The sequence below is a fragment of the Neopsephotus bourkii genome, unplaced genomic scaffold (assembly GCF_033783945.1).
Source record: "Neopsephotus bourkii isolate Nb327-2 ecotype Australia unplaced genomic scaffold, CSIRO-AGI_Nbou_v1 NB_1749, whole genome shotgun sequence".
Lineage (NCBI taxonomy): Eukaryota > Metazoa > Chordata > Aves > Psittaciformes > Psittacidae > Neopsephotus > Neopsephotus bourkii.
This window is the reverse complement of record NW_026902223.1, coordinates 1,086,113-1,112,596: the sequence shown is the minus strand read 5'-3', so window position 1 is coordinate 1,112,596 and position 26,484 is coordinate 1,086,113. Positions and strand designations below refer to the sequence as shown.

General features: G+C 67.5%; 3 protein-coding genes across 4 annotated transcripts in view; 1 reads left to right on the top strand and 2 right to left on the bottom strand.

Annotated features, from left to right (window-relative positions):
• The window catches only part of SLC38A10 (solute carrier family 38 member 10), a 129,075-nt gene that overhangs the window by 60,954 nt on the left and 41,637 nt on the right, over positions 1-26,484 (top strand). The gene's annotated exons all lie outside the window — the stretch shown is intronic.
• BAHCC1 (BAH domain and coiled-coil containing 1) lies at positions 1,967-26,017 on the bottom strand. The gene is made up of 26 exons (XM_061377309.1): positions 25,828-26,017; positions 18,124-18,303; positions 17,378-17,500; positions 15,295-17,010; positions 15,102-15,207; positions 14,792-15,000; positions 14,544-14,702; positions 13,996-14,189; positions 13,446-13,803; positions 12,631-13,347; positions 9,363-9,550; positions 9,139-9,275; positions 8,897-9,001; positions 7,200-7,314; positions 6,878-7,112; positions 6,566-6,730; positions 6,167-6,486; positions 5,862-5,969; positions 5,506-5,771; positions 5,338-5,413; positions 5,152-5,260; positions 4,952-5,074; positions 4,703-4,873; positions 2,812-3,962; positions 2,300-2,536; positions 1,967-2,210 (listed from the first exon to the last, which is right to left on the bottom strand). The coding sequence occupies exons 1-26, from the start codon at positions 26,000-26,002 to the stop codon at positions 2,004-2,006; spliced, it is 7,650 nt and encodes a 2,549-aa protein (XP_061233293.1). The 5' UTR covers positions 26,003-26,017; the 3' UTR covers positions 1,967-2,003.
• The window catches only part of BAIAP2 (BAR/IMD domain containing adaptor protein 2), a 140,122-nt gene continuing 129,638 nt past the window's right edge, over positions 16,001-26,484 (bottom strand). For both annotated transcript variants that reach the window (XR_009729043.1, XM_061377294.1), the window contains one exon: positions 16,001-16,024. The gene's annotated coding sequence lies outside the window, so the exon portion shown is untranslated. The remainder of the gene's footprint in view (positions 16,025-26,484) is intronic.

The window sequence follows — 26,484 nt, the reverse complement described above, 5'->3', positions numbered from 1 at the left end:
CCTGCACCGATCTGTCCAGCCTCCATCTCCTCATCTGTCTGTCCAGCTGCGCACCCCTTCTGCCCTTCATCCATCTGTCCATCCACTACCCCTGCTCCAGTCTGTCCAGCCTCCCTCTGTCTGTCTGCCTGCCCAGCTGGCCCGTCCATCCCTCTCCTATCCCGTCCATCCCTCTCCTGTCCCATCCATCCCGTTCCTGTCCCCATCCCTCTCCTCTCCCGTCCCGTCCCGTTCCCCCCCGGCCATGTCCCGGTCCCGCCGTGTCCCGCAGCGGCCGCCAGGGGGCAGCCGGGCCCCGCCGCTCCGCCCCCACGCCCCGAGCTGGCGCGGTCCTGGCAGGGGAAGGGTTAACGGCACCCGGGTGGGGAGAACAAAAGGGCTCCCCGCCAGCCAATGGGCGCCGGGCTTCGCATCCCGACACCCTCTGGTTGGTTGTGGAGCTGCCAATGGTGTGCGAGCTCTGCCTGTCCTTCTGTCCCCACGTGGGGTAGGAGCGTTCTACCACCTCTTCCTGCTGCCTGCACCTCCTGCCTGCACCCTCCTCACACCATTGAGCCCCCTTCAACCTCCCTGCCCCTCCTACCTGCATCCTTCTGCATCCCGCATCCTTCTGTATCCTGCATCCTTCTGCATCACTCCTACCTGCATCCTTCTGCATCCTGCATCCTTCTGCATCCTGCATCCCTCCTACCTGCATCCTTCTGCATCCCGCATCCTTCTGCATCCCGCATCCCTCCTACCTCCATCCTTCTGCATCCTTCTGCATCCTTCTGTATCCTTCTGCATCCTTCTGCATCCTTCTGCATCCTTCTGCATCCTTCTGCATCCTTCTGCATCCTTCTGCATCCTTCTGCATCCCACATCCCTCCTACCTGCATCCTTCTGCATTCTCCTGCATCCCGCATCCCTCTTACCTGCATTCTCCTGCATCCCTCCTGTAGCATCCCCTCCTCCTCCTACCCGCATCCTGCCTTCATCCTCCCAGCTTCCCGCAAGCTCCTGCACCCTTCCTCTCTTCCCGCACTGCTCCTGCAGCCCCTTCCTCCTGCCTGCATCCCTTCCCCTCTCCCTGCCTGCATCTCTGCTTGCATTCCTCCCGTCTCTTCCTCCACCCCTTCCCCATCCTCACCACATCCTAGGCCCCCCCAGGACCCCCAGCACGGGTTTCACCCCCTGCCCATCCCCTGCCTGCACTGAGCTGTGGGTACCGGGTTGGGGGGGGAGATGCAGGGCCCACCCCAGGAGGGACACGGAGGCAGAGCCAGCACCGGCAACCAACGGTTCATATATTTATTCATAAGCCAAGTTATCAATAAAAAAGTTCCATACTAAAAGGCCTTTACATAGAGTTTGCTGCTCATAAAACCTTTGTGTTTTAACCCCCTTTTTTTTTTTTTTTCCTTTTTTCTTTATTCTTTTTTTTTTGCCCCATTTTGTGTGTTTCTCGGTAGTGTTTACACTGGAAAACCCCCCTGTACACATTTACAGCGCGGGGCAGCAGCGGGCAGGGCTCGGCGGGACGAGCCAGCGTCCCCCGGCACCGCGGCCACCCCGCTATTGCACTGGGGCCGGGGGGGGGACCCCATCCATCCATCCATCCGCAGCCCCCCCTCCATCAGCGCTGCCCCGCTGGCCTCGTCCCAGCCAGGCTGGGGGATACAGTGCACTGAAACGGGATCACCCCCCCAACCCCATATTATTAATAATTCCGTGGTTTTTTTGTGGTTTTTTCTTTTTGTGTTGGATTTTTTTGTCCATTTTTTTCTTTTTTTTAATCCATAAAACTTCCCGGAAGAAATACAATATTTACAAGCAAAATAAATAGAACAACACACCTGATTTCTGCTTTACCTGCTGGCAAACAGTCAGAGGTACTAGGGAAAAGTATGGCTTGTAGGGGAGCCCCCCCCCTGCGACGATGACACCCCCTGTGTGTCCCCCCCCCCCATGGCCACCCCAGGCGTTGCATAAGTGCCAGGGGGACTGCCCGTTGTCCATGGGGGTCAGCAGAGGATGGGCACCCCATCGGCGGTCACCAGCCGGCCTGTGGTGGGGTCGTAGGTGCCAGCCAGGTAATAGAGGTCCTGCCGGTCCTGGTACTTCTTGCTCCGGGTCATCTGCTCGTAGTGCTCCCTCCCCACCACTTGGCACTTGTGGGAGATGGTCTGCACATCGTTCTCATCCTCGTGGCACGACTGGTACAGGGCGTTCTGCAACGGCACCGCAGCCCGGCATCACCATCCCTGCGCGCCGGTACCCGTGTGCCCCCCATCCCATCCCAACACAGCGCAGCCCTCACCTTGCCATCACTCTGCCGCTTGCCCAGCTTGGTCTCCTCGGGGTGATAGAACCACTTGACCTTCACCACCATGTTGCTGCCCCACGACTCCCACATGCTCTCGATGCGGCCGATGTAGGGCAGGTTGGGCCGCCCGGCCGAGAGGAACACGGCGCAGTCCCCGATGCGCAGCGTCTCCTTGCCCCGCACGATGGCCTTGTAGAACAGCTTCCGCGCCTTGCCCTTCATCCCCCGCCGCTGGGGGGGGGCAATGGTGAAAGGGAGGGTGTAAGGGGTGATGCATGGACCCCCCATCCCCAAACGCGCATGCACCCGCTCTGACCGCCCACAGGCACCCAGGGGAGCAGCGCTGCCAGGGCAGGATGCTCTCACTGCACCCATCCACTCATAGACACACTGAGCATCCCGGCGCTGTGCCCAGTGCACCCATCCCATGCATGCCCATCCCTGGTGCTGCACACCCAGGCACCGTGCCCCATACTCCCAGCACTCCCCCCCAGCTCCATCCCTACCTGCGTGGGGTTCCCCGACCACCTCCAGAGCTGGCGCGCGGGCAGGAATGCGGAGATCTTTGGCCGGTTTTCCACCGAGGGCAGGCGCTGCCTCCGGGAGAACTCTTTGGCTTTGGAGAAGCTGATGGCCTCCTTGAGCTTGAGCTTGGCCTTGGGGCCGGCGGCGGCCGCCTTGGTGAGGAAGCAGCGCTGCGGCGCGCTGCCCTTGGAGCGCAGGGCTTCGGGCTGCGCCAACAGCGCCGGCACCGGGTGCGAGAGGCAGGTCTGGAGCAGCAGCGCCGAGTCCTCGTCCTCGGAGCTGTAGGAGGAGTCCTCGTTGTCCGAGGAGCAGAGGCTGGAGGTGGAGACGGAGCCGGAGCTGGAGGAGGTGGAGGAGCCCGAGGATGAGGAGGACACCGAGAGCCGCGTCATGAAGCGCGAGGGCACCTCTGCGCCCAGCCCGCCCGGCTCCTCATCCTCATCCATGTCCGAGTAGGAGCTGTGGCAGTCGCTGTCGCAGTTCAGGGCGAACTCCGCCTGCCCCGAGTACTTGCGCAGCGCCAGCCCCACGGGCAACTGATGCACGGGCGCGCGCCCCTTCCGGTCCTTGCCGCCCAGCGCCGCGTGCCCGTAGCCGTGGCTGGAGAGCGGCCGCTCCAGCTTGGCCCCGAAGTCCTTGTCCGCCAGCAGCAGCGCTTTGCAGGCCTTGTTCTTGGGGGACGTCACCCCCTCGTGGTCCAGCTTCACCAGGTACTCGCCGCCCCCCTTCCTCCGGCTGCTTTTGCCCATCTCCGCCTCCAGCCGCTCGGCTTTCTTGGAGCGCAGCAGTTTCTGTGCCGCCGGCAGCACCAGCCCGGCGCCGGCGCCGAAGGACGCGTAAGAGCTGGCGATGCGGCTGAAGGAGTCGGCGCCGAAGCCGTTGCCGAAGACGGGGGCCGCGAGGTGGTGGTGGTGGTGGTGGTGCACCGGGAACAGGGCCTCCTTGGCGCGCAGCTTCTTGGCGCTGCCGTTCACCTGGAAGAGGTTCTGCAGCACGGCCGAGCCTTTGCTCGCCGCCTTCCGCTTCGTCTGCGCCACGGCCGACCAGCTGAGCAGCGGCGCGCCGCGCCGGCACAGGAACGGGTCCCCCAGCACCGGCGCCTTGCTGCCCGACAGCACCTCCATGGCTTTGCCTGTGGGGAGATGGGGGTCAGGAGGGGCTGGGGCACGCGAGGGAGAGCGGGTGGATGGGCACAGGACTGTCCCATGTCCCTGTATGTCCTTCCCTGTGGCTTTACATCCATCCCCTATCACTGCAGCGCCCTGTGTCGCCCTCTCCTCCATCCCAACCCCGCATCTGTCCCTGCATCCTGCCCTACTCAGCTCCCGATCCTATGCACCCCTTCATCTCCTGTCTGCATTGCTGCCTCCCATCCTCCCCCATGCCAGCATCCTTCCTTGCATCCCAGCTTCCTTCCCTTCAACCTCCCTCTCAGCATCCTTCCCGCATCCTGCCGTAACCCCCTCTCCCAAACCCCTGCACCCCGTCCTTCCCTGCATCCCCTCTACCTGCCTGCTCCCATCTGCTCTTGCCCACACCTGCATCCCAGCATCCTTCCCTGCATCCTGCCGTAACCCTCTCCCAACCCCCTGCACCCCATCCTTCCATGCATCCCCTCTACCTGCCTGCTCCCATCTGTTCTTGCCCACACCTGCATCCCAGCATCCTTTCCCGCATCCTGCCGTAACCCTCTCCCAACCCCCTGCACCCCATCCTTCCCTGCATCCCCTCTACCTGCCTGCTCCCATCTGCTCTTGCCCACACCCCAGCATCCTTGCCTGCATCCCACCACCCCTCACACCGCGCTGCCGGTGCCACCTCCCTCCCGCCCCGGCTCAGGGGCTCCACGGTGGCAGCCCCCCCATCCCCTACCGCTTTTCTCCTTGCCGGCCGCCTTCTTGCCCGAGCTCTTGGGGATCTCGGGGCCGCTGTGGCCGGGGCAGAGGCCGGGGGGGAGCTCGCTGGGGGCGGCCACGTCGCTGCACGACCGCTTCGTCCTGCGGCAGGAGCTGGACACCAGCAGCGCCGGGGACGGCTCCGTGCCTGGGGGCAGAGCCGGGGGTCAGAGCCAGCCCCATTGCACCCCACTGCCCATAACCCCGCAGCCCCCAGCGCACTCACACTGGATCTTGAAGTCGGGGGGCAGCAGGCGGATGTTGGACACCGCGATGTGCCCCGTGTCCCCATCGTCGAACTCCACCATCACCGCCTCGGGGTCGTCGTCCTCCTCGTCACTGGATGAACCTGCAGCACGGGGGGGACTGTGGGATGGGGCCGTGCCCCCCGACACCCCCCCCCCATTGCATTCACCCGCTCCTCACCTCGCACCACGTTCCCCGGGTACAGGCACCGGGATTTCTGGCTCCAGTAGGCGCAGACGCGGGTGCCGGGGGGGAGGCTGCGGCGCGACTGCGGCCGCACATCGAGGACCTGCGGGGAACTGGGTGTTGGGGTCCATGGGGGGCACTGAGCATGGGGACCCCCCCTAGGACCCCTGCCCCGCTCACCGCCTCCTGCAGCAGCTGCTCCTGCGAGTAGATGCGCTGCCGGTTGCCGCGCTCACCCTCGATGATGATGCTGTAGCTGGGGATGGGGCGCACAGAGGGGCTCAGCACCCGCACCCCCTACCCCAGGACCCCCCCCCCATCGCCACAGCAGCCTCCCCCCGCACTCACATATCGGGGGGCTGGATGGTGCGGACGCTGCCGGCGTAGAGCAGGCTGTCCTCCTTGGGGATGAGGATGTGCAGCCCGTCCCGCAGGTCCTCCTTCTGGATGGCGCAGGCGTGGGGCAGGGGCGAGCGGCGGCCCCCCCGCGCCCCCCCGGCCATGCAGCCCCCAGCATCCTCCTCCTCCTCCGAGAAGCTGCTGTTGTCATCGAAGTCGAAGTCGTCCTCCACGGTGAAGCTCTCCAGCAGCTTGCTGACCGCCCGGCCCTTGCACTGCGGGGCACTGGGCTCAGTGGGGGGCTCAGGGGTACATGGGGGGGGGGCCGTGCTGGGGTTTGGGGGGGTCCAGCCTCTTCCCCTCACCTGCTTGGTGCCCACTTTGCTCTTCACCTTGGCCAGCTTCTTGCCCTTGCTCAGGATGGTCTTGGCGCTCCGGGGGGACAGGGCCAGCGAGAGCGCCCCGTTCTTCCGCTGCGGGGAAAGGGGGGGTCAGAGCTGGACCATGAGACCCCACAGTGACCCCAGCCCTTTGGGGCCCAACGGTGCCTCCCACCCACCCCAGTCCCTACACACCCACATAGGGCTCATCAGCGCTCCCAACCCCAGCATCCCCAGCGCATGCAGCGGTGCCCCCCCACCCACAGCACCCCATGGTACCCCCCACTCACCCTCAGTGCTGACTGCAGCACCTTGCTCTTGCGCGTGGCCTTCTTCAGCCTCTCGCTGGCCAGACGAGCCCCCTCGTCCCTCGCCCCATAGTGCCGGGGGTCAGCGCTGCCGAAGATGCTGCCGGCGGCGGCCGCGGCGCTGGAGCCGCTGGGGGCCGGTGCCCGGAGGCTCTCCTTGGGCTTGGCCTTCAGCTTCTTCTTGCCGCCCTCCTCAGCCGCCTTCCGCCGCGCCGGCGCCTTCTCCAGCTTCCCCGTGCCCGGCTTCACCGGGCGCCGCTTGATCTTCACCTCGCCCTCGGGGCTGCCGAGGCGGCACGGCCCTGGGGGGGATGCGGGGGTCAGGGTACCCCATGGCTGCCCACCCATCCCCGCTGCCCCCGTCCCGCTGCATCCCCTTACCTAGCAGGCCCTGCCTCTCCTTCTTCTTCTTGGCCTTTTCGTTGGCCTCCATCTTCACCACGGATGATGGGGAAGGTCCGAGCACGGCCATGGGCACCGAGGGCGGCAGGGACAAGCCTGGCTCATCGTCACCATCCTCGCTGTCTGTGTCCTCATCGTGCTCGTCTGCAAGAGGAGGGGACAGCAATGAGGGACCCCGTGCACCCAGGGATGCAGCACCCCCATGCCCCATTCCCAAACACTAGGATGCATCCCTGGTACCCTCAGCCCCATTCCAGGCCCTGGACCCCCCCATCCTGATGCCATCCCTACCTTTGAACTGCCGGGGGTCGGGGTCCTGCGGTTGGTACTTGGTGGCCTTGGAGCTCTTGGGCCGCGACAGCTTCTTCTGGATGCGGCCACCGGGGTTGGGGTCTTTCCGGCGGAAGGGGCTGATGCCGGCGGGCAGCCCCTTGCTCTTCACCTTCTGCTTGAGCTGCGACACCTTGTGAGCCACCTTGCAGGCCAGCTTGCCCTGCGAGCCGCTCTGCTTGCACCGCACCTTGTCCTGCGGGGCACGGGGACGTTGGGATGGGGCTGGCACCCCCCCCCGAGCACCGCGATGGGGGTCACCGGCGGTGGATGCCGGACTCACCGGGGAGCCCTTGATGCTGCCGAAGGCGGCCTCGGACAGTTTGCTCCGCTTCTTCTTGGGCTCGGGGTCCCCCCGCAGCTCGGCGCACAGCAGGGACAGGCTGCTCTTCACTGCCCTGGGGGGAGCGCGCCGTGGGCACGGGGCCTGAGGGACCCCCCACCCCTGAATGGGTCCTGCATCCCCCAGATGGACCCACCCCCACCCCTGAATGGGTCCTGCATCCCCCAGATGGACCCTGCACCTCCTGCATCCCTGGTGAATGGCTCCTGCATCCCCCAGATGGATCCTGCACCTCCTGCATCCCAGGTGAATGGGTCCTGCATCCCCCAGATGGATCCTGCACCTCCTGCATCCCCGGTGAATGGGTCCTGCATCCCCCAGATGGATCCTGCACCTCCTGCATCCCTGGTGAATGGGTCCTGCATCCCCCAGATGGACCCTGCACCTCCTGCATCCCTGGTGAATGGCCCCACCCCAAACCCACCCCCACCCAACACCCCCAACCTCACCCCTGCATCCCTGGTGAATGGGTCCTGCATCCCCCAGATGGACCCTGCACCTCCTGCATCCCTGGTGAATGGCTCCTGCATCCCCCAGATGGATCCTGCACCTCCTGCATCCCTGGTGAATGGGTCCTGCATCCCCCAGATGGATCCTGCACCTCCTGCATCCCTGGTGAATGGGTCCTGCATCCCCCAGATGGATCCTGCACCTCCTGCATCCCTGGTGAATGGGTCCTGCATCCCCCAGATGGACCCTGCACCTCCTGCATCCCTGGTGAATGGGTCCTGCATCCCCCAGATGGACCCTGCACCTCCTGCATCCCTGGTGAATGGCTCCTGCATCCCCCAGATGGATCCTGCACCTCCTGCATCCCTGGTGAATGGGTCCTGCATCCCCCAGATGGAGGTCCTGCATCCCCCAGATGGACCCTGCACCTCCTGCATCCCTGGTGAATGGGTCCTGCATCCCCCAGATGGGTCCTGCACCTCCTGCATCCCTGGCTGGAGCAGCACCCCGCAGACGGATCCCGTACCCCCAACCGCATCCTGCACCCCTCACCTCCATCCTGCACCCATAGCAGGCTCCTGCACCCCCCCATCCACCACAACCCACCACCTCCCCCCTTCCCCCCCCGCCCCATAACCTTCACTCTCTCACTAATGTTTTGTGACATAAAACCTCGAGATTAATTTTTTCCTTCCCCTTTCCCTTCTGCCTTAATTGCAGGGCCCATTTAGCGCAGATTTAACCGGTATTAGGGCCGGGGGGGCCGGGGGCCGCGCGCACACGCGCGCTCCCAGCGTGTTTGGACTCGCTCGGAGGATTTATGCAAATGGGCCTGTCGGGAGAGGCAATTTGTAGTGGAGAAGGACAATTATAGAGGGCCCGGGAGTGGGGAAACGGCTGCGCCGGGCGGCTAATGGGTAATAATAAAGCGCCGGCAGCGATGAACGCCGCTGCAGCGTGACCAATGGCTTTATACGGCGCAGATAAAGAGGCTTTTATGCAACGCTGCTCCCGTGCTCGGCGGTGGGGAATGGGGGGGGGATACGCGGTGCTGTCATCCAATCAACCCCCCCACCATGGGGATGCGGCTGCGGGTGATGGGGGATGCGATGGGGCGGCCGGATGGACCCCCCCCCCCCCCCCCAAGTTCCATCCCCATGGGTGCTGCCCCATCCCCGGGCACTCACTTGACCTTGCGGCTCTCGGCCCTGCCCAGCGCGCTGCTGCAGTGCTTGCGCTTCCTCGGCCGCCCCGGCCCGCGCCGCGCCGGGCTCCGCGAGCTCTCATCACGCCTGCAGCCGCGGCAAGAGCAGAGCCAGGCTGAGCACGGGCCCAAACTCATCGCACCAATGGGGCCATCCATCCCATGGATGCCTTCCCCCAACTCCCTGCTCCCTGCCATGGGATGGGGATGGGGATGGGGACGTACTCATGGTCATGGCGCCGCTGCAGCTTCACCAGCTCCCGCTGCTTCTCCTTGTAGCGGCGCTGGAGCTCCGCCAGGCGCATCCGCACCTCCACCTCCTGCGTGTTGAGCTGCTCGATGGCCGCCTTCAGCGGGCACACCTGGGGGGGCAGGACGGGGCGGGCAGCTCGCAGCCGGCCGTGGGGCAGAGCCCGGGCGCAGCTCAGCCCCCATCCACAGACACTCACGGCCTTGGCTTTGGGCGTCCACGTGTACTTGCGGCGGGGGATGCGGGCGCGGGGCGGCGGCGAGGCGGGCAGGGGGCTCAGTGCCGGGGGGCTGCTCTCCCGGCTGGCGGCCGCCTCCACCAGGGACCAGGCGGCTGCCACCGTGGCCAGGTTCTGCAGGTTGAAGGCCAGCAGGTCCTCGTCCTCCCCTGCCGGGATGGGAGGTCGGTGGGGCTGGTGCAGGATGTGCCCCAGGACCCCTGCAACTGCCCCACACGTGCTCCGGTGCAACCCATGCATGCAGTAGGACCACTAGCAGGATGAGAAGGGGTGTCTATGGGGCGGGGGGTGCTATGGGGTGCCCCGGGGTGGCAGTAGGGTCATGAAGGGAATAGTACTGGGGTCATGCAGGGGGTGGCACTGGGGTCATGAAGGGAATAGTACTGGGGTCATGCAGGGGGTAGCACTGAGTATAGGGGTGGCACAGGATCCATGCAGGAGGTGGCACTGGGGTCATGCAGGGGATGGCACTGGGGTCATGCAGGGGATGGCACTGGGGTCATGCAGGAGGTGGCACTGAGGTCATGCAGGAGGTGGCACTGGGGTCACGCAGGGGACGGCACTGGGGTCACGCAGGAGGTGGCACTGGGGTCATGCAGGGGATGGCACTGGGGTCATGCAGGGGATGGCACTGGGGTCACGCAGGAGGTGGCACTGGGGTCATGCAGGGGATGGCACTGGGGTCATGCAGGGGATGGCACTGGGGTCACGCAGGGGATGGCACTGGGGTCATGCAGGAGGTGGCACTGGGGTCATGCAGGGGATGGCACTGGGGTCATGCAGGAGGTGGCACTGGGGTCACGCAGGGGATGGCACTGGGGTCACGCAGGGGATGGCACTGGGGTCACGCAGGAGGTGGCACTGGGGTCATGAGGGAGGCACTGGGTCATGCAGGAGGTGGCACTGGGTCAGAGGGATGGCAGTGGGGTCATGCAGGAGGTGGCACTGGGGTCATGCAGGAGGTGGCACTGGGGTCATGCAGGGGATGGCACTGGGGTCACGCAGGGGATGGCACTGGGGTCATGCAGGGGATGGCACTGGGGTCATGCAGGAGGTGGCACTGGGGTCATGCAGGGGATGGCACTGGGGTCATGCAGGGGATGGCACTGGGGTCATGCAGGAGGTGGCACTGGGGTCATGCAGGAGGGGCACTGGGGTCACGCAGGGGTGACTGGGGTCAGCAGGGGATGGCACTGGGGTCATGCAGGGGATGGCACTGGGGTCATGCAGGAGGTGGCACTGGGGTCACGCAGGGGATGGCACTGGGGTCATGCAGGGGATGGCACTGGGGTCATGCAGGAGGTGGCACTGGGGTCACGCAGGGGATGGCACTGGGGTCATGCAGGGGATGGCACTGGGGTCATGCAGGGGATGGCACTGGGGTCACGCAGGAGGTGGCACTGGGGTCACGCAGGGGATGGCACTGGGGTCATGCAGGGGATGGCACTGGGGTCATGCAGGGGATGGCACTGGGGTCACGCAGGGGATGGCACTGGGGTCATGCAGGAGGTGGCACTGGGGTCATGCAGGGGATGGCACTGGGGTCATGCAGGAGGTGGCACTGGGGTCATGCAGGGGATGGCACTGGGGTCACACTGGGCACACAGCTGGTGCTGCATCACTGCACAGCAGCCGTGGGGGGGGCCGGGGCCGGGTGAGTGGCAGTGGCCAGCAATGAGCTCATTGCGGAGCAGAGCCAAGGCCGGCGCTGGGAGGGACCCGGTGACGCACCCATCCGGCCCCATGCGCGGCGGGGAGCGGGGCCCCACGGCCACCCCCGGCCCCGCACGGCCCCGAGCGCCCGGGGCCCCGCCAGCACCCGCCCGCGGCAGCGCTGGGGATGCGCCAGGACGAGGCGGCCCCTCCCTGCCGGGGCCCCCGGGATTCCCTGGGGAAGCCGAGCCGGGAGGGAATCCCAGCGCCTGCCTGGAGCCAGCGCTGGAGCCGAGCCCCGGGCTGCGAGCAGGGTTGGACAGGGCACGGCTCTGCACGCATGTAACCGCATGGGCACCGCTCTGCATGCGTGTAACTGCATGGGCACGGCTCTGCATGCGTGTAACCGCATGGGCACCGCTCTGCATGCGTGTAACTGCATGGGCACCGCTCTGCATGCGTGTAACTGCATGGGCACGGCTCTGCATGCGTGTAACCGCATGGGCACCGCTCTGCATGCGTGTAACTGCATGGGCACCGCTCTGCATGCGTGTAACTGCATGGGCACGGCTCTGCATGCGTGTAACTGCATGGGCACCGCTCTGCATGCGTGTAACTGCATGGGCACGGCTCTGCATGCGTGTAACTGCATGGGCACGGCTCTGCATGCGTGTAACTGCATGGGCACCGCTCTGCATGCGTGTAACTGCATGGGCACCGCTCTGCATGCGTGTAACCGCATGGGCACCGCTCTGCATGCGTGTAACTGCATGGGCACCGCTCTGCATGCGTGTAACTGCATGGGCACCGCTCTGCATGCGTGTAACTGCATGGGCACCGCTCTGCATGCGTGTAACTGCATGGGCACCGCTCTGCATGCGTGTAACTGCATGGGCACCGCTCTGCATGCGTGTAACTGCATGGGCACGGCTCTGCATGCGTGTAACCGCATGGGCACCGCTCTGCATGCGTGTAACCACATGGGCACCGCTCTGCATGCGTGTAACTGCATGGGCACCACTCTGCATGCGTGTAACTGCATGGGCACCGCTCTGCATGCGTGTAACTGCATGGGCACCGCTCTGCATGCATGTAACTGCATGGGCACGGCTCTGCATGCGTGTAACCACATGGGCACTGCTCTGCATGCGTGTAACCACATGGGCACTGCTCTGCATGCGTGTAACTGCATGGGCACCGCTCTGCATGCGTGTAACTGCATGGGCACCGCTCTGCATGCGTGTAACTGCATGGGCACCGCTCTGCATGTGTGTAACTGCATGGGCACTGCTCTGCATGCATGTATCTACATCGGCACCACATACATGCAGCTCCTTCATGACCATGCAGCCAAATAACGCATTCAGACACCTTCTCACTGCACACCGACCTGCACAACCCTGCTTGTGCAAGAGCAGCCGTGTGCTTGCAAACGCTGCATGGCCCCTCCATTGCACACGCACTGCATGACCCTGCGCCCTGCATGCAGCAGGCAGGGGGACCAAGGGCATGCAACTGCAGGACAGGGGTGCTGGAGATGGAGGTTCCCTGGGGGGGGGCACCGGTCACCGCTCACCTTCCAGTGCCAGGTCGCAGCGGCGCCGGCGCAGCTCCAGGTCTGCGAGCTCGCTGAGCAGGGCGATGCCGGGGATCCCTGATGCGCAGGGGGCGGGCGATGGGGGCGCCGGGGGGGGCTCCGCGGGTGATCCCAGGGCCGGCAGCTCCCCCAGGTCGATGCCAGCGGCGATCAGCGCCTCCAGCCCGCCCGGGCAGCCCTGCCTCCCGCCGCGGCTGTCCCCATCCTCCTCCTCGCAGCTGTCCTCGGGCTCGGAGCCACCGCTGCCGCCCTCCTCCTCTTCATCCTCCTCCTCTTCCTCCTCGGCAGCGGGGGGCAGCGGGGAGGCTGCGGCCGCAGGCGCCGGGCGCTGCTGCTCGGGCAGGCTCTGCTCCGGCGCTCCCTGCGCCGCCTCCCGCCGCGCCCCGCAGGGCACCGGGGCCCGCTCCTCGGTGCCCGCCGGGGCCCGCTCCCCGCAGAGGGGTCCCGGTGCCAGCAGGAGGTGGTGCCGGTGCAGCAGAGCCCCGGGACCCTCGCCCATGGCCCCCCCGGCCGGCGGCGGCTCCCGCGGGGGGCCCGGCTCCCGCAGCGCCTCCGCAGCGGGGCTGAAGGTCCGGGACTGCTCGGGCTCGGCCGGCGGGGACCCGGCGTGCATCGTGTCGGGATCGGCCGGCTCGGCCGAGTGCGCCTCCGAGAAGCCCATGGCGGCTGAGGGGTAGCTGTACCCGGGGGGCAGGTCTGCGGAAAGCGGGTGATGCTCAGCGGGGAGCCCCTCAACGGGGCTCCATCGCCCGCCCTCCTCCTCCTCCTCCTCCTCCTCGCCGCCCCGGTCCTACCTGGCTCCAGGGACTTGGGGTAGTCGCGGGGCGGTTGCCCCTCTCCGCGCTTGTCCTCGCCGTCGCTGCCCTTGCTCTGGACGGGCAGGGGGCTGTCGGCCGGGGAGCGCGGGGCCACGGCGGAGCTGGCGGCGGGGCAGACGGGTAAAGTGCAGGGGGCCGCGGGCAGGGTCACGGGGCACTTGGCCGGGTGCCGCAGGGCCGGGGAGTGGCAGCAAGGGGACAGCTTGGGGGGCCCGGGCGCCGCCGAGGACAGGCCCTTGGCCGGGGGGTTTAAGGCAACTGCTTTGTGGGAGGGCTTGAGGGGCTTCTCGGGACCCCCGTCCTCCAGCTCCAGGGGCTGCTCCTCCGGCTTCCGCTGCGGGAGACACCGAGGTCAGCGCACACGGGACCCACCACCAGCCCTGCCCAGCTCCACACAGCCCAGACCCACATCCCACCCCCTGCCCCGCTGCCTGGCTGCAGCATCCCCATCCGTGCCCCACATCTCTCACAGCAGCATCTCCCACATCCCCACTCCGCATCCCAGCCCCACCGCCGCTGTGGGTACCTGTCCGTGCACCTGGCGCTGGATCTCGAGGGCCTGCGCCGCCCGCTGCTGCTGCTGCAGGGCATAGAGCTCCTGCTGGCGCAGGAACTGCGAGCGCGGGTACACGGGCAGCTGCCCCGTGTGCTGCAGGTGGGCGCTGGGGCCCCGGCCCGGGTACATGGGGGGCCACAGGGATGCCTGGTCCATCACGTCGGCTGCCGGAGGGGAGGGGGGGTCAACAGGGGACCAGCATCGGGGTCACCCTGCAGACCCCAGCGGTGCCTCCCCATCCCAGCCCTGCATCTCCAGCATTACCCACAGGGCCCCACCTCCCACCCCTGCATGACCAACAGCACCCATGGGGACCCCATCTTCCACCTCTGCACACCCAAAAGCACCCACAGGACCCACATCCCAACCCTTCACCCCCCAAAGAGCCCACAGGGACCCATTTCCCACCCTGCAGCCCCAAAAGCAACTCAGGGGACCCCACCTTCTCCCCAGCCCCATTACAACCCCCCTCACAGTAACCCCCAGCACAAGGCAGGGGTGCCCGGTGCCAGCCTCACCCAGCGTGTGTGGGGTGCCATGGGCGGGGGGCTCGGTGGGCAGGATGACGAGCTGTGCGGGGGGGTCCTGGGACAGGGGGAACACGGGCTGCATGGTGCTGGGCATGGAGGTGGGGAAGGCGGGCGGCAGGTTCTGGTGCAGCGCGGGGTGCCCGATGCCTGCGGGGCCATGGAGCCGTGAGCACCGGGGGGGGGGGGGGTCAGCACCCATTCAACCCCGCTCCCCTCCGTTTGCCACCAGCACTGACCATAGGAGTGTCCCCCCATCCAGATGGAGGGGCTGCGGGTGCGGGGCAGCCAATGCGTGTGTGCGGGGTGCGCATGGGCGGCAGGGTCCCCCCCGAGCTGCCCCGCCGGCAGCGAGGACCCCCCAGCGATCATCAGGTGTGGGGTCAGCTCCCCGGGACACCCCCCCGACGGGTGCATCCGAGCAAACTCCACCAGCTCCTTGTTGTCCCTGCGGGAAGAGGGGGGAACAGGAGGCGTGGCGGCACCGCGCACCATGGGGTACCCCCCCCCGCAACGGGGTCCCCATATCCCTCCCCTATGGGCACTTACTGGAGGAGCAGCTCCCGCGCCGGCAGCCCCAGGCGCTCCTCGCAGAGCCGGCCCCGCTCCTCCTCTGCCTCCAGGTCGATGAGGTGCATGGGCCGCGCCGTGCCCGCTGCGCCGGGACAGGGCGATGGCATCAGTGCGGCACTGCCAAACCCATCCCCATCCCCATCCCCGTGCCCCTGCCCCGGGTCCTTACCTTTGATGCCAGCGGCCGCCCGGCCCTGCCGCCCAGCGCTGCCGTAGGAGGGCTCCGGCCGCCCCAGGGTCTCCTTCTGCCGCGCCACGGCCACCGCGATGCCCACGGGCGGCTGCCGCACCTCGCCCTCGCCGGGGGCCAGCGCTTCGTGCTCCCGGCCGCGGGCACAGTCCGGGCGCTCCAGCTCCGGCTGCCCCTTGCCCGGGGGGAATTTGGCGTCCTGGTGGGCGCAGCTGCCCTTGACGCCCGCCAGCCCCACGAAGGGGGGTCCCTTCTGCCCCCCCAGCAGCGCCTGGTTGCTGTACTTCAGCAGGTTCTTCATGGCCGAGACCTCGTCCGGGGCCGTCGGCACCTCCTGGCCCAGCACCGGCCCCTGAGTCATCAACGCAGCCTGCTGCAGACTCGTGCCGAAGGGGTCCAGGTACGGCCCCTTCCGCTCCTCCGCCACGCTCAGGGAGGGCCCCTGGCCCTGCACGCCCCAGGGGGGCAGCGGGGGGGCCCCATAGCCCAGGGCGCTCAGCTCCAGGGGCTTGCGCTTGCCCTCGGGGCCGGCGGCGGCCGCCTCAGCCTCGGGGTGCTGCTGGTGCCGGATCCGCGCCACCTTCTGGGGTGCCGGCACTGGAGCGGGCTCTTTGGGGGGGCCCTTCTCTAAAGTGCAGCAGGAGGGGCCGACGCGGACGCCCAGGGGGTCGGGGCGGGGTGCGCGGGAGCAGTCGGGTGCCGGCGGCACCTCGAAGTAGCCCTTCTCCAGAGCACCCTTGGGTGCTCCCCGGCCGGAGAAGGGGGGCCCCTCAGCGCCGCCCCCTCCCAGGTACTCCAGCCCCTTCAGCCGGGCTCCAGGCCCCCCCCACTCCATCCTGCGCTCCGCCGGCCCCTCCGCCTTCAGCGGGTGGTGGAAGGGGCCCCCGTAGGCAGCCGCGGGCTCGGTCCCCACCTCCCCGTGCCGCTCCTTGCCCTCGGCACGCTCCATCCCGCCCGCTTCCGCCGACACCTGGAAGGAGCGGCTCTTGTCCGTGAGGTGCCCAACCGAGGGCACCAGCGTGGCCCCGCTCAGCTTCAGCTCCCGCCCCGCCGGCTCCGGCAGCGGGCACAGCACCTCGGCACCGGCGTGGAGCTGCAGGCACGGGAAGGAGCCGGCGGCGGGGCCGAGCGCGGCCGGGGCCGTGGGCACCGCGTAGGACACGGCGTGGTGCAGCATCTGCCGCCGCTCCACGCAGTCCCCGTAGGGCTGCGGCACCTCGGCGGTGCCCGGCTCCCGCTCGCCCCGGCACGGCTCCTTGGCGCTGCAGCGGCCGGCGCGGGGCATGGCGCTGCCGGCACAGCTGGGCAGCACAGTGCGGCCGCCATCACCCTCCAGCCCCCCCTTGGCACCCAGCAGGCAGGACGCGAGGTGCTTGGGGCGGCCGTCGCCAGCCCCCCGCGCGGGCAGCCCCTCTTTGCAGTGCCCATCCGGCGGCACCGGCAGCACCGCCTTGTGCCGCTGCTCCTTGGGGTCCTCCTCGGGCGGCCGCTCCTTGGGGTCCCCCTTGGCCACCTTGTCCTTGCCTGCCAGGAAGCGGTCGTAGTCCTTGGGGGTCTTGGGCAGGGCTCCGGCGTCCCGCTCCCGGCTGCAGGAGCCGGCGGGGGGCCCGGGGGCAGCGCGGGCGATGCCGGGGAAGCCGTGGCCGGTGGGCAGCAGGGCGGGCTGTGCGGGCAGGTTGCGCAGGTAGAAGTTATCTGGAGGGGATGGCACGGGGTGAGCCCCTCACCCAGCAGCTCCCGTGCCCCGCTGCAGGGGAGGAGCGCGGGGGAAGCACGGCCTCATTAGCTCCGTTTCCCACCCAAACAATGCTCCCCATTAACCACCCGCCACAACACTGTGAGAAGCCGGAGCGGCGCTGGGACGGGTGCCCAGCACCCTGCGCCCGCCGGCCCCGCGGCTCCCCGGGGACCCGGCACCACCGCTGCATCCCCAGCCCCACACCGTGGCCTCTGTACCGGCCCCTGCCGCACCGGGGACGCGTTCACCCACGGGGGGGGGGACCCCAGCCAGCCCCAGAGCTTGCAGCGGCCCCGTGCGCCGCGCTGGGACCCCGGTACCTGCCTTTCTGGCTCTCGTAGAAGCGGTGCTGGCCGTAGAGGACGTTGCTGTTGCCGTGGTGGTCCAAGTGGCTCATGGGCAGGAAGGTGGAGGCCAGGCTCCCGGAGAAGCGGGGGTACCCCGGGGCTGGGGGTGAGGGCAGCAGTCAGGGCACACGGCCCCCATGGCATCACCATGCACAGCACCACGGCCATAAACGATCTCCTGGGGGCCTGTGATCTCCATCCCAGGGATGCCCCCCTCACCCTAAGGCTGAGCCCCCCCCCTGCGGCACCCGGTGCGGCTGCAGGCCGGTTCCCGGCGCGCTCGGGCTGTCCATCACCGGAGCCGCGCACGCTGCCCGGACCCCCCCGCGCCCCCCCGGCTCGCCGGGAGCCAGCTGGCAGCCGGTCAAACTACCAGCCGGGCCGGCTGCCAGGGCCCCGCGCCAGCACCACCTCCCGCTCCTTAACTCCATCGGGGCTCGCTCCGGATGCTCAGGTGGGGACGGGGACACCGGTGTGGCCGTGGGGCAGCACCAGGACACCGGAGCCCCCGCTCCCCACCACGGCGGGGGGTGTATAACCATGGCTGCCCTTATAGGGTCCCCACAGTGTTCTGCACAGGGGTCCCCATGCGGAAGGGGGGGGCACCCCTCGCTCATCACCAGTGACACGAGCTGGCCCGGCCTCAGCCGTGGAGCAGGGTGTGCGTGGGGACTCCCTGCTGGGACACCGCGTCCCCCCCACCCGGGGCGCGGCTCCACTCACCTTCATGGGAGTGCGAGAACCAGATCTGGGAGGTGCCGGAGTGGGGCCCGCAGAAGGCCGGCTCCGGGGGGGACGCAGCGGGGCCCCCAGGGTGGCTGGGTCCCCCCGAGCCCAGGCTGCTGCTCAGGAAGCCCCCCATGAAGGACGAGGCGGGAGCATTCCCCATCAGGCCGCTGCCGGCTGCGGTGGGAGAGGACAGAGTCAGGGAGGGCTGCCCGTGGACACGCGCCCCCCCCGCCACGCTCACACACGCATGCACACGCGTGTGCACAGCCCTCGCTGCATGTGCGCATCCCTCGGGCACGCGTGTCCTGTACGTGATCAAACCCCCGTGCATGCACACCCCTCACGTCCCTCGTGCACCAGAGCGTGTGAGGCACAAGGGGCACCAGTACCGTGACCCACGGCACACACATGTGCTGGCACATGGGAGGCTCTGCACATGCGTGTGCTTCCCATGCTCTGGATCCATTGGCAGCTGCAGGACACCGGTGCCAGGACCTCAGCAGAGCCCTGGCTGTGCTGCACCGTGCCAGCTTGACCTGGGCCATCCCACTGCCAGCACCGGCATCCCAATGCCAGTGCCCCGGTGGCAGGAAGGATGGGGACACGGGAACATCGTCCCATGACCGGGGCAGCAGCTTCCGGGGCTGGGTCACTGCAAAGGGGACAAAGCCCCACGTGTGCACACGTGTGGGGGACACGGCCGGCGTGGGGAGCACAGGGCAGGGGCACAGCCCCAACCCTGACCCTGGCGGCCTCACCCACAGCCTGGGGGGGCCACCGGCACCCCCCGGGGAGGCACCGTCCGGCGCTCCCCATCCTGCTCCGCATCCCGGCCAAGCTGTGAGGTCATGGTGGAAACATGGGAGCCGGTGGCCAGCGGCCGGGTGGGAGCCGGGGCAGGGGGGGCCCGGCCACTCCTCACTGCTTGAACCCGCTCCCCACATCCGTGTGTGCCAGCACGGGCTGGCGGGGCCATGGCCGCTCGGTCCCTGCCCGGCACGGCTCGGCACGGCGCGGTGCGGAGCAGCCCAGGCTGGCCGGCCGCCCGGCCGGGGCAGGAAGCGATGCTTTGCTCTCTAAGCCGGCCCACGCTCCCCAGCTAATCCCTCCGGGATGCCTCTGGGATGAGTGTCGGGATGTGGTTTCAGGCAGCTCGCTCCTTCCTACGCCGGCCGGGGACCGGGATGGGGCAGGGGCGCGTGGGTCGGGGCCACGGCTCAACCCTGGGAACCAGCACCCCCAGCTCCGCACACACCCCTTGGGATGGGTGGGCACATCCCGCTGGGATCCCTATGCATCCCGAAGGAGCCGTGCCCGGAGCTGCCCACTGCGGTGCTGCGGCGAGCCCCGGCGCGGGGTGTGGAGCCGGCAGCGTGCCGGGCGGCTGTGCCGGGCAGGAAGCCGAGGTTTCCAGAACGAGCCTTTTCTGGAAGCTGTGAACCAGGCTGTAAAAGAATCACATCCATTCCCCCCCCCTCTCCCCCCAACGCCATTCCCGCTGCTCCGACGGCGGCGGGGCCTGGCTGGCGCGATGCATCCCGGCGGGAATGGCGGGGCCACGGCCGCCGCTCCCCACAGCTCCCACCCGCTGACTCACAGCCACTGGCACGGATGGATCCCCCGGTGCGCGCCGGCCCTGCCATTCCCACCCACTGCTTGGCATGGCTCGGCTCGGCACGGGGCAGGGCGCAGCCCCCCTGCTCTGACCCTCGCCAGCGAGGACAAGGAAGGGTCCCTGAGCCCATGCCCAGCTCAGGTCACCGGTACAGGATGAGCCTGCGCCGCGGTGGGGCCGGCACCATGGGGCCGGATGCCAGCACCGCGCAGATGGGCTGCGGGGTCCCACCCCGGCCCCCCGGCACCGACAGCCTGGGAATTCCCTGGCCAGGCTCCCCATGGCCAGTGCTGTGAGTCAGCCCCACCAGCACCGCCGCCTGCTCCCCCCCTCTGCACCGGCACAGCCGGCAACAAACCCGCCCTCACTGGGTGCCAGCACTGAGGGATGGGGGGGCCATGGGGCGCCGGTGGGGTTTTGGGGGCCATACGGACCAGGGTGGAAACCCCGGCAGGTCTGGCACAGCCACAGCCACGCCACACTGCCCCGAGCAGGGACACTGAGGCAGGGGAAGGGGTGGGTGAGTTTTGGGGCTGTTGGCACCCAGGACCCCCCAAATGGGGCTGGGGGGAGGCAGCAGCTGGAGCAAAGGGTTAAGAACAGGGATGTGAAGGCGCTTCCCCCCCAGCACCAAACCAGAACCGGGGGCTTGGGGGGGGTTCACCCTGGCCTCATGTGTGACAGCACAACCGCACCGACAGCACTGGGGATGCGGGATGGAAACGGGGGGATTGGGGGGGACAACGAGGGGTGACCCCCGCCCCAAGCTGCTCCTCGCCCCCGCTCACAGATGGGAATGTGCTGGGATGATGGGAAGTTCCCCGAGCCAGCAAGTGGGGGGGCTGCAGCCCCATGGGGGGGTCACTCCGGCCTGGCAGGTTATGGGATGGCAGTGGGGTCCTCATTGCTGGGAATGGGGGGGATCCCCTCTCCAGGATCCCCCATGGAATTTGGGAGCTGCACCCCAGGATTTATGGGCACCATAAAGGAAGCTGGGGGGTGCACACCCCCCCCCCCCCCGGGACACGCCTGGGCACGGTGACGGCCCCGGGACGTGTGTGGGGTTGAGTTACTCCCTCGGCTATTTCGGGGCTGGAACATTCCTAATACCCATGTGGGGACGGCGGGAGCTGGCAGGGACCCTCCCGCACCGCGTCCCCAAGGCCTGGCACCCCAAGGACCTGCCACCCCCAGCCCCTAGACCAGGATGTGACCCCCAACCCCCCCCCCCCCCGTTGTGCTTTGCAACCCACGCCGCCCCGTTAAATATTTGCCAAATGAGAAATAAGTGTAATATAATTTCCTCGGTGTTATAATTTAAGATTAATCCATATTGTTATGGCACTAAATAAATGCCGTGATATTGAAATGCGGTTCAAATGAGCTTGACAGAGTGCCAGCACTACAATTAAAACGTTATCCGATGGGTAATCACACGGCAGCCGCTCCGTGCTAAGTGCCACTCGCAAGCTGTCGGCTCTCGGCGGAGGGAAGGGGAGGATGGAGCCGCCGGGAAGCCGCGCGCTCGCACCGGGGCTCACGGGGACGGTGCCCGGTGCCCGGTGCATGCTCCCGTTTGCACACCCCATGCACGCTGTTTGCAATGCTCCCTTTTAGGAGCAGCCGCAAGCATGGTGTGGGCTGGGATCATGGGAATGGGTTGGGAAGGGCCCAAAGGGTCCTAGGGTCACAGCAGCCCAAGGAACCCCCCGAAACTTGGGGCTCCCCTGCAAGCATCACACCCGTGTGGTCTGGGCTGCCTATGCATGGAGCAGGATGGAGCAACCCCAATGGAACCCCCCGAAACTTGGGGCTCCCCTGCAAGCATCACACCCATGTGGTCTGGGCTGCCCATGCATGGAGCAGGATGGAGCAACCCCAATGGAACCCCCCGAAACTTGGGGCTCCCCTGCAAGCATCACACCTGTGTGGTCTGGGCTGCCCATGCATGGAGCAGGATGGAGCAACCCCAATGGAACCCCCCGAAACTTGGGGCTCATGCACTCCCCTGCAAGCATCACACCCATGTGGCCTGGGCTGCCCATGCATGGAGCAGGATGGAGCAACCCCAATGGAACCCCCCGAAACTTGGGGCTCATGCACTCCCCTGCAAGCATCACACTCATGTGGTCTGGGCTTCCCGTGCACGGAGCAGGATGGAGCAACCCCAATGGACCCCCCCGAAACTTGGGGCTCCCCTGCAAGCATCACACCCATGTGGTCTGGGCTGCCCATGCATGGAGCAGGATGGAGCAACCCCAATGGAACCCCCCGAAACTTGGGGCTCATGCACTCCCCTGCAAGCATCACACCCATGTGGTCTGGGCTGCCCATGCATGGAGCAGGATGGAGCAACCCCAATGGAACCCCCCGAAACTTGGGGCTCATGCACTCCCCTGCAAGCATCACACCCATGTGGTCTGGGCTGCCCATGCATGGAGCAGGATGGAGCAACCCCAATGGAACCCCCCGAAACTTGGGGCTCCCCTGCAAGCATCACACCCATGTGGTCTGGGCTGCCTATGCAGGGAGCAGGATGGAGCAACCCCAATGGAACCCCCTGAAACTTGGGGCTCCCCTGCAAGCATCACACCCATGTGGTCTGGGTTTCCCATGCATGGAGCAGGATGGAGCAACCCCAATGGAACCCCCCAAAACTTGGGGCTCCCCTGCAAGCATCACACCCGTGTGGTCTGGGTTTCCCATGCATGGAGCGGGACGGAGCAACCCCAACGGGCTGGGAGGACCCGTCCCATCCCCTTGGGAACGGGGCTCACCAGCACTCAATGGGGCTGGTGACGCAGTGGGGCAGGCAGGGCAGTAGGACAGGCAGGGTGCAGGCAGGGCAGTAGGCCAGGCAGGGTGCAGGCAGCAAGGCCACACTGTGCCCATCTGTTTCGCTTTAGGGAGCGGATAACGAAGAACTCCAAGAATGAGCTTATTGGGTGCGTGTTTATTTACGGCGGGGAGGGGGCCGGGGGGGGGCGCAGCCCGTGTGAATCCACACTCACCCAATTGCCAAATCCCGCTATTTTTATGGCCCGCCGTAATTCCCCGCTCGCCTGTCGTGGATCACTGCCATCAACCGGATGGGGGGGACAATGGGGACACCACAGATGGGGGGGGGGGAGTGGGGAGTCCCTAGGAGATGAGAGGCCCAAAGGGGTACCTTAATGCTCTACAGAGCTTGTCCACACCCCCAGTCTCCCCATGGAACCGGCGGCACAGGCTCCCCAGCACAGGACCCCCCCCAGTCAGGCAGCACCAGGGGTGCAGGGATGGGAGCAAAGGCCAGGGACTGAGAGTCCCCCAGTTTGGCCCAATCACCGCGTTCACTGGCAATGACCGGAGATGCTGGATCAGGCCATGCTCGGCAGCACATCCCCCTGGGCCCTGGCGTGCAGCAGCGTCTCAGCACGAACCCAGCTCATCACTACCCAACCGATGAAACCACTGCGGGGTGATTCCATGGGATCGGGGGGTCTCACCGGACACAATGGCGCGAGTGTGGCTAACGAGGAGCAGCCGAGTTCATCTCAGAATCTGGTTTAACTTTGACACCTACTTTTTAAGACGCGGCGCATGCGGCGGCGCTGGCACGCGGTGCCGGTTGGGGGACACGGAGCTCCACGCCGCAGCCGTGCCGCGGCCTCACAGCCCCTCACCAGACCCCGGCTTCAGTCCTCAGTGAGGAAGCTGCGGCGTGGAGCAGCGCTGGCACCCGATGGCAACATAATACAGGGATGGGGGACAGCTGCCGGAGCTCATCCGGATGCCGTGGCAAACCACCGCGGCCAAGCTAGACGTGAACCGGCCCCGGTGTGCAAAGCAGCACCGACGGGGGGAAGCCGCACACCCACCCACACCGCCGTGGTGCTGCCGGCAGAGCCCGGTGCTCATGAGCCACCCCGGTGCAGTGCACCGAGGGCTCCGTCGCGGTGACACAGCCACGGTCTCCACTCTGTGTTAGCCCAGAAAACCATCACAAGGGCAAAACCTGAGGCCCCAGAATAAAGCTTTGGCTCGGCCGAGCCTCTGCCGAAGTTTCCCACCCTCCACGACCATGGGGAGGACATTGAGGACCCTCGGCCCTGCTCGGCACACTGTGCCGGGGCAATGGGACTACGGCCCCCAGCCGGGCCGTGCCACGATGGAGGGGGGGATCAGAGGCTTCACCCCTCCCCGGTAACCCCGGGGGTCTCCAAACTCCCCCTCCCCACCCGTGGGCAGGGCCGTGGCTCCCCACTCTCCGGGCCCCCAGTGCCATCATTTGCATGGTCCCGGTGCCAAAACCAGGCGCAAAGCGAAGCATTTGTTTGCAATAGGCACGCGTGGGGCTGAATTACGGCTTTAATCAACGCAAGAGGAACACTTTTATATCGCCCCTTCCCAGGGCAGCCTCCGGCCCCCGGCAAAGGCTCCTGGGAGGTGTAGTCCCGGAGCCGTTTGGGGGAGCCCGGCCGGACCCCCCCCCCCGGTACCCCGGGGCTGCCGCGTGCCGCGCCGGCAAACCGCGGGCTGCCTTTCTTTGCTGGGTGGGGTAATTATCAATCCCAGGCGTTAATTACGGCTGCCGCCGCTCCCGGCCCCACGGCACGGCCGCGGTGGGGGGCACACGGGGGGTGCCGGGGTCGGGGTCCAGCCCTGGGCCGCTCGGGGCGCTCGGCTCGCAGCGCTGCGGGCTCCAAGCAGCGTTCCCGGCAGCTCGCCGGGAAGGGCTCCGGCTGTGCCGGCCCTGCCAAAGCCGGGAATATTTTTAGCTCTTTCTGTTGTTGGGTTTGGCTTCTCCTTTTTTTTTTTTTTTTTTCTCCTTTTTTTTTTTTGTTTTTCTTTTTTTTTTCTCTCTCTTTTTTTTTTTTTTTTCCCCTTCCAGGCGAGTTTCTGCCGCGGTATTTTTAGCCTGATCCATGTTATTTTAACAACCTCCGCTGCGTTCGGGCTCCCATGTGTCGCCCAGGCCCCGGCGGGAGCGAGGGTCCGGCCGCCGCGACACCGACACGGCGAGAAGCCAGAGGGAAGCCAGCGGCACCCGGGCGCTGGCGTACCCCGGGGATCCCCCCCCCTCCGTCACCATAGAGAAGGGCCGAGCCCCCGTTCCGATCCCCCACCACGGCGATGGGCACTGGGGGAGGGAGCCCGGGGACCCCCCTCCAGCCCTGCGGGGGGCCCGGCTGCAGCGTGGGGGCCGCCGGCACAAAGCGAAACCGCCCCGGTCCGGGCCCGATCCGGCGCCGCCTCCCCGGCACCCCCCGGTGCCCCGCGGTTTCCATGTCCGTACCGGAGCCGTGGGCAGCCCCCCCCCCCTCGCCCCGCGCCGGCCGGGCCGTGCCCCCCGCCCTAATCCACGCACTAATTGTAATCCCATTAAAGCAGATAGAATTTTATTAGTATTCACAGCTCATCAAGGCGGCGACAAAAACCGGCGCTGCCGCCGCGGCGAGAAACCCGCCTGTGCCGAGCCGGCAACGCCGCTCACGGCATCGGCCCCGCTCCCGCTTCGGCTCCATCCCGGAGCTCGGCGGCAGGAGAGCGGCTCCCCTATGTGCCGTGCTCCCCGCCTTAACCCTGAGCGGCCGCAGCCGAGCGCCCGCTGCAGACAAAGCCACGGATACCGGCGCAGCGGCCGGATCCGGCGAGCCCCATCCCGCTGCCGGAGCGGTTGGGCCGTACCAGGCTGGGCCGCGTGTGCCGCGCTTTGTCCGGCTCCGCCAGCTACAACCCCGTTCTCCCCCTGATGCTTCGGGGCTTTATATAGAGCCGGTGCTCGCTGACCTTTCCCCGCCGCACCACGGCACTGCCGCGCCGGCCCCGCGCATAACGGCCTCCTTGTTCACCCACAAAACGCTTCCTTGTCCAGGCACCGGGATCGCGCGGAGCCAACCCGGGAACCACGCTCCTCCCGCGCCGGTAAAGCAGGGAAATACCCCCCGTGTACGTGAGACCTCGCGCCCCAAAGCCACCGGGCGCGGTGACAGCGGCATCGGCACAAAGGGGACGATGAGCACTCCCCCCCCCCCCCCCCGGTGCCGTGTGCTCGGACCCCCGCGTCCCTCCCAGCCCCACACACCGCGTCCGGCTCTGACCTGTGTGCGTGGCCATGGTGATGGGCGCAGGGAAGTACTTGGTGGGCTGGAAGTGGCCGCTGGGCTGCACGGCCCCGTGCGCCGAGCCCGCTACGCGCCCCGCGCCGTGCCGGTGGCCCAGGCTGCCCCGCTCCGACAGCAGCCGCGGCGGGGGAGCGAACTCACGGCCGTCCATGCCGGGGACACGCCGGTGCTGCCCGGGCGCTGCCGGCGGCGGGCACGGCCGGACACCGACCCGGCTCCTGGGCGAGCCTCAGCGCCGCGGCGGGCTGGCTCCGGTGGCGGCGTGCCGCGCTCCGCGCCGGGGCTCCCGGCTCATCCTCCGCTCCTGGAGCAAGGGACAGAGAGAAAGGAGAACGTGAGCGCGCGGCCAGGGCCCCCCGCTTTACCCCGCGGTATCCCCAGCGAGCCCCCGTTTTGCTCCGGTGCCCCTCGTGCACGGCCCCCGATCGCCCCGGTGCCGCTCGCACACGGGTCCCTGTTTCCCCGCCGTCCTTGGAACGCAGCCCCCCCCATCTCACCAGTGCCCCCCTGCACAAGTCCCCGTACCCCCATTGCCCCCCCTCGACCCGTTCCCGGTGATCCCGGCACCCCCCGCCCGCCCCACCCCAGCCCTCTCGGGGCCCGGCCGCGCTCCCGGTGCCCCTGTGCTGCGCT

Bases quoted from the DNA above. Each gene is read 5' to 3' on its own strand.
- BAHCC1 (XM_061377309.1), bottom strand. From the start codon at position 26,002: ATGGACGGCCGTGAGTTCGCTCCCCCGCCGCGGCTGCTGTCGGAGCGG. The intron at 9,276-9,362 runs GTGAGTGTCTGT...CTGCCCCCCCAG, and splicing joins GGACGCCCAAAGCCAAGGCC to GTGTGCCCGCTGAAGGCGGC. The intron at 5,414-5,505 runs GTGAGTGCGGGG...CCCCATCCCCAG, and splicing joins ACCATCCAGCCCCCCGATAT to CTACAGCATCATCATCGAGG.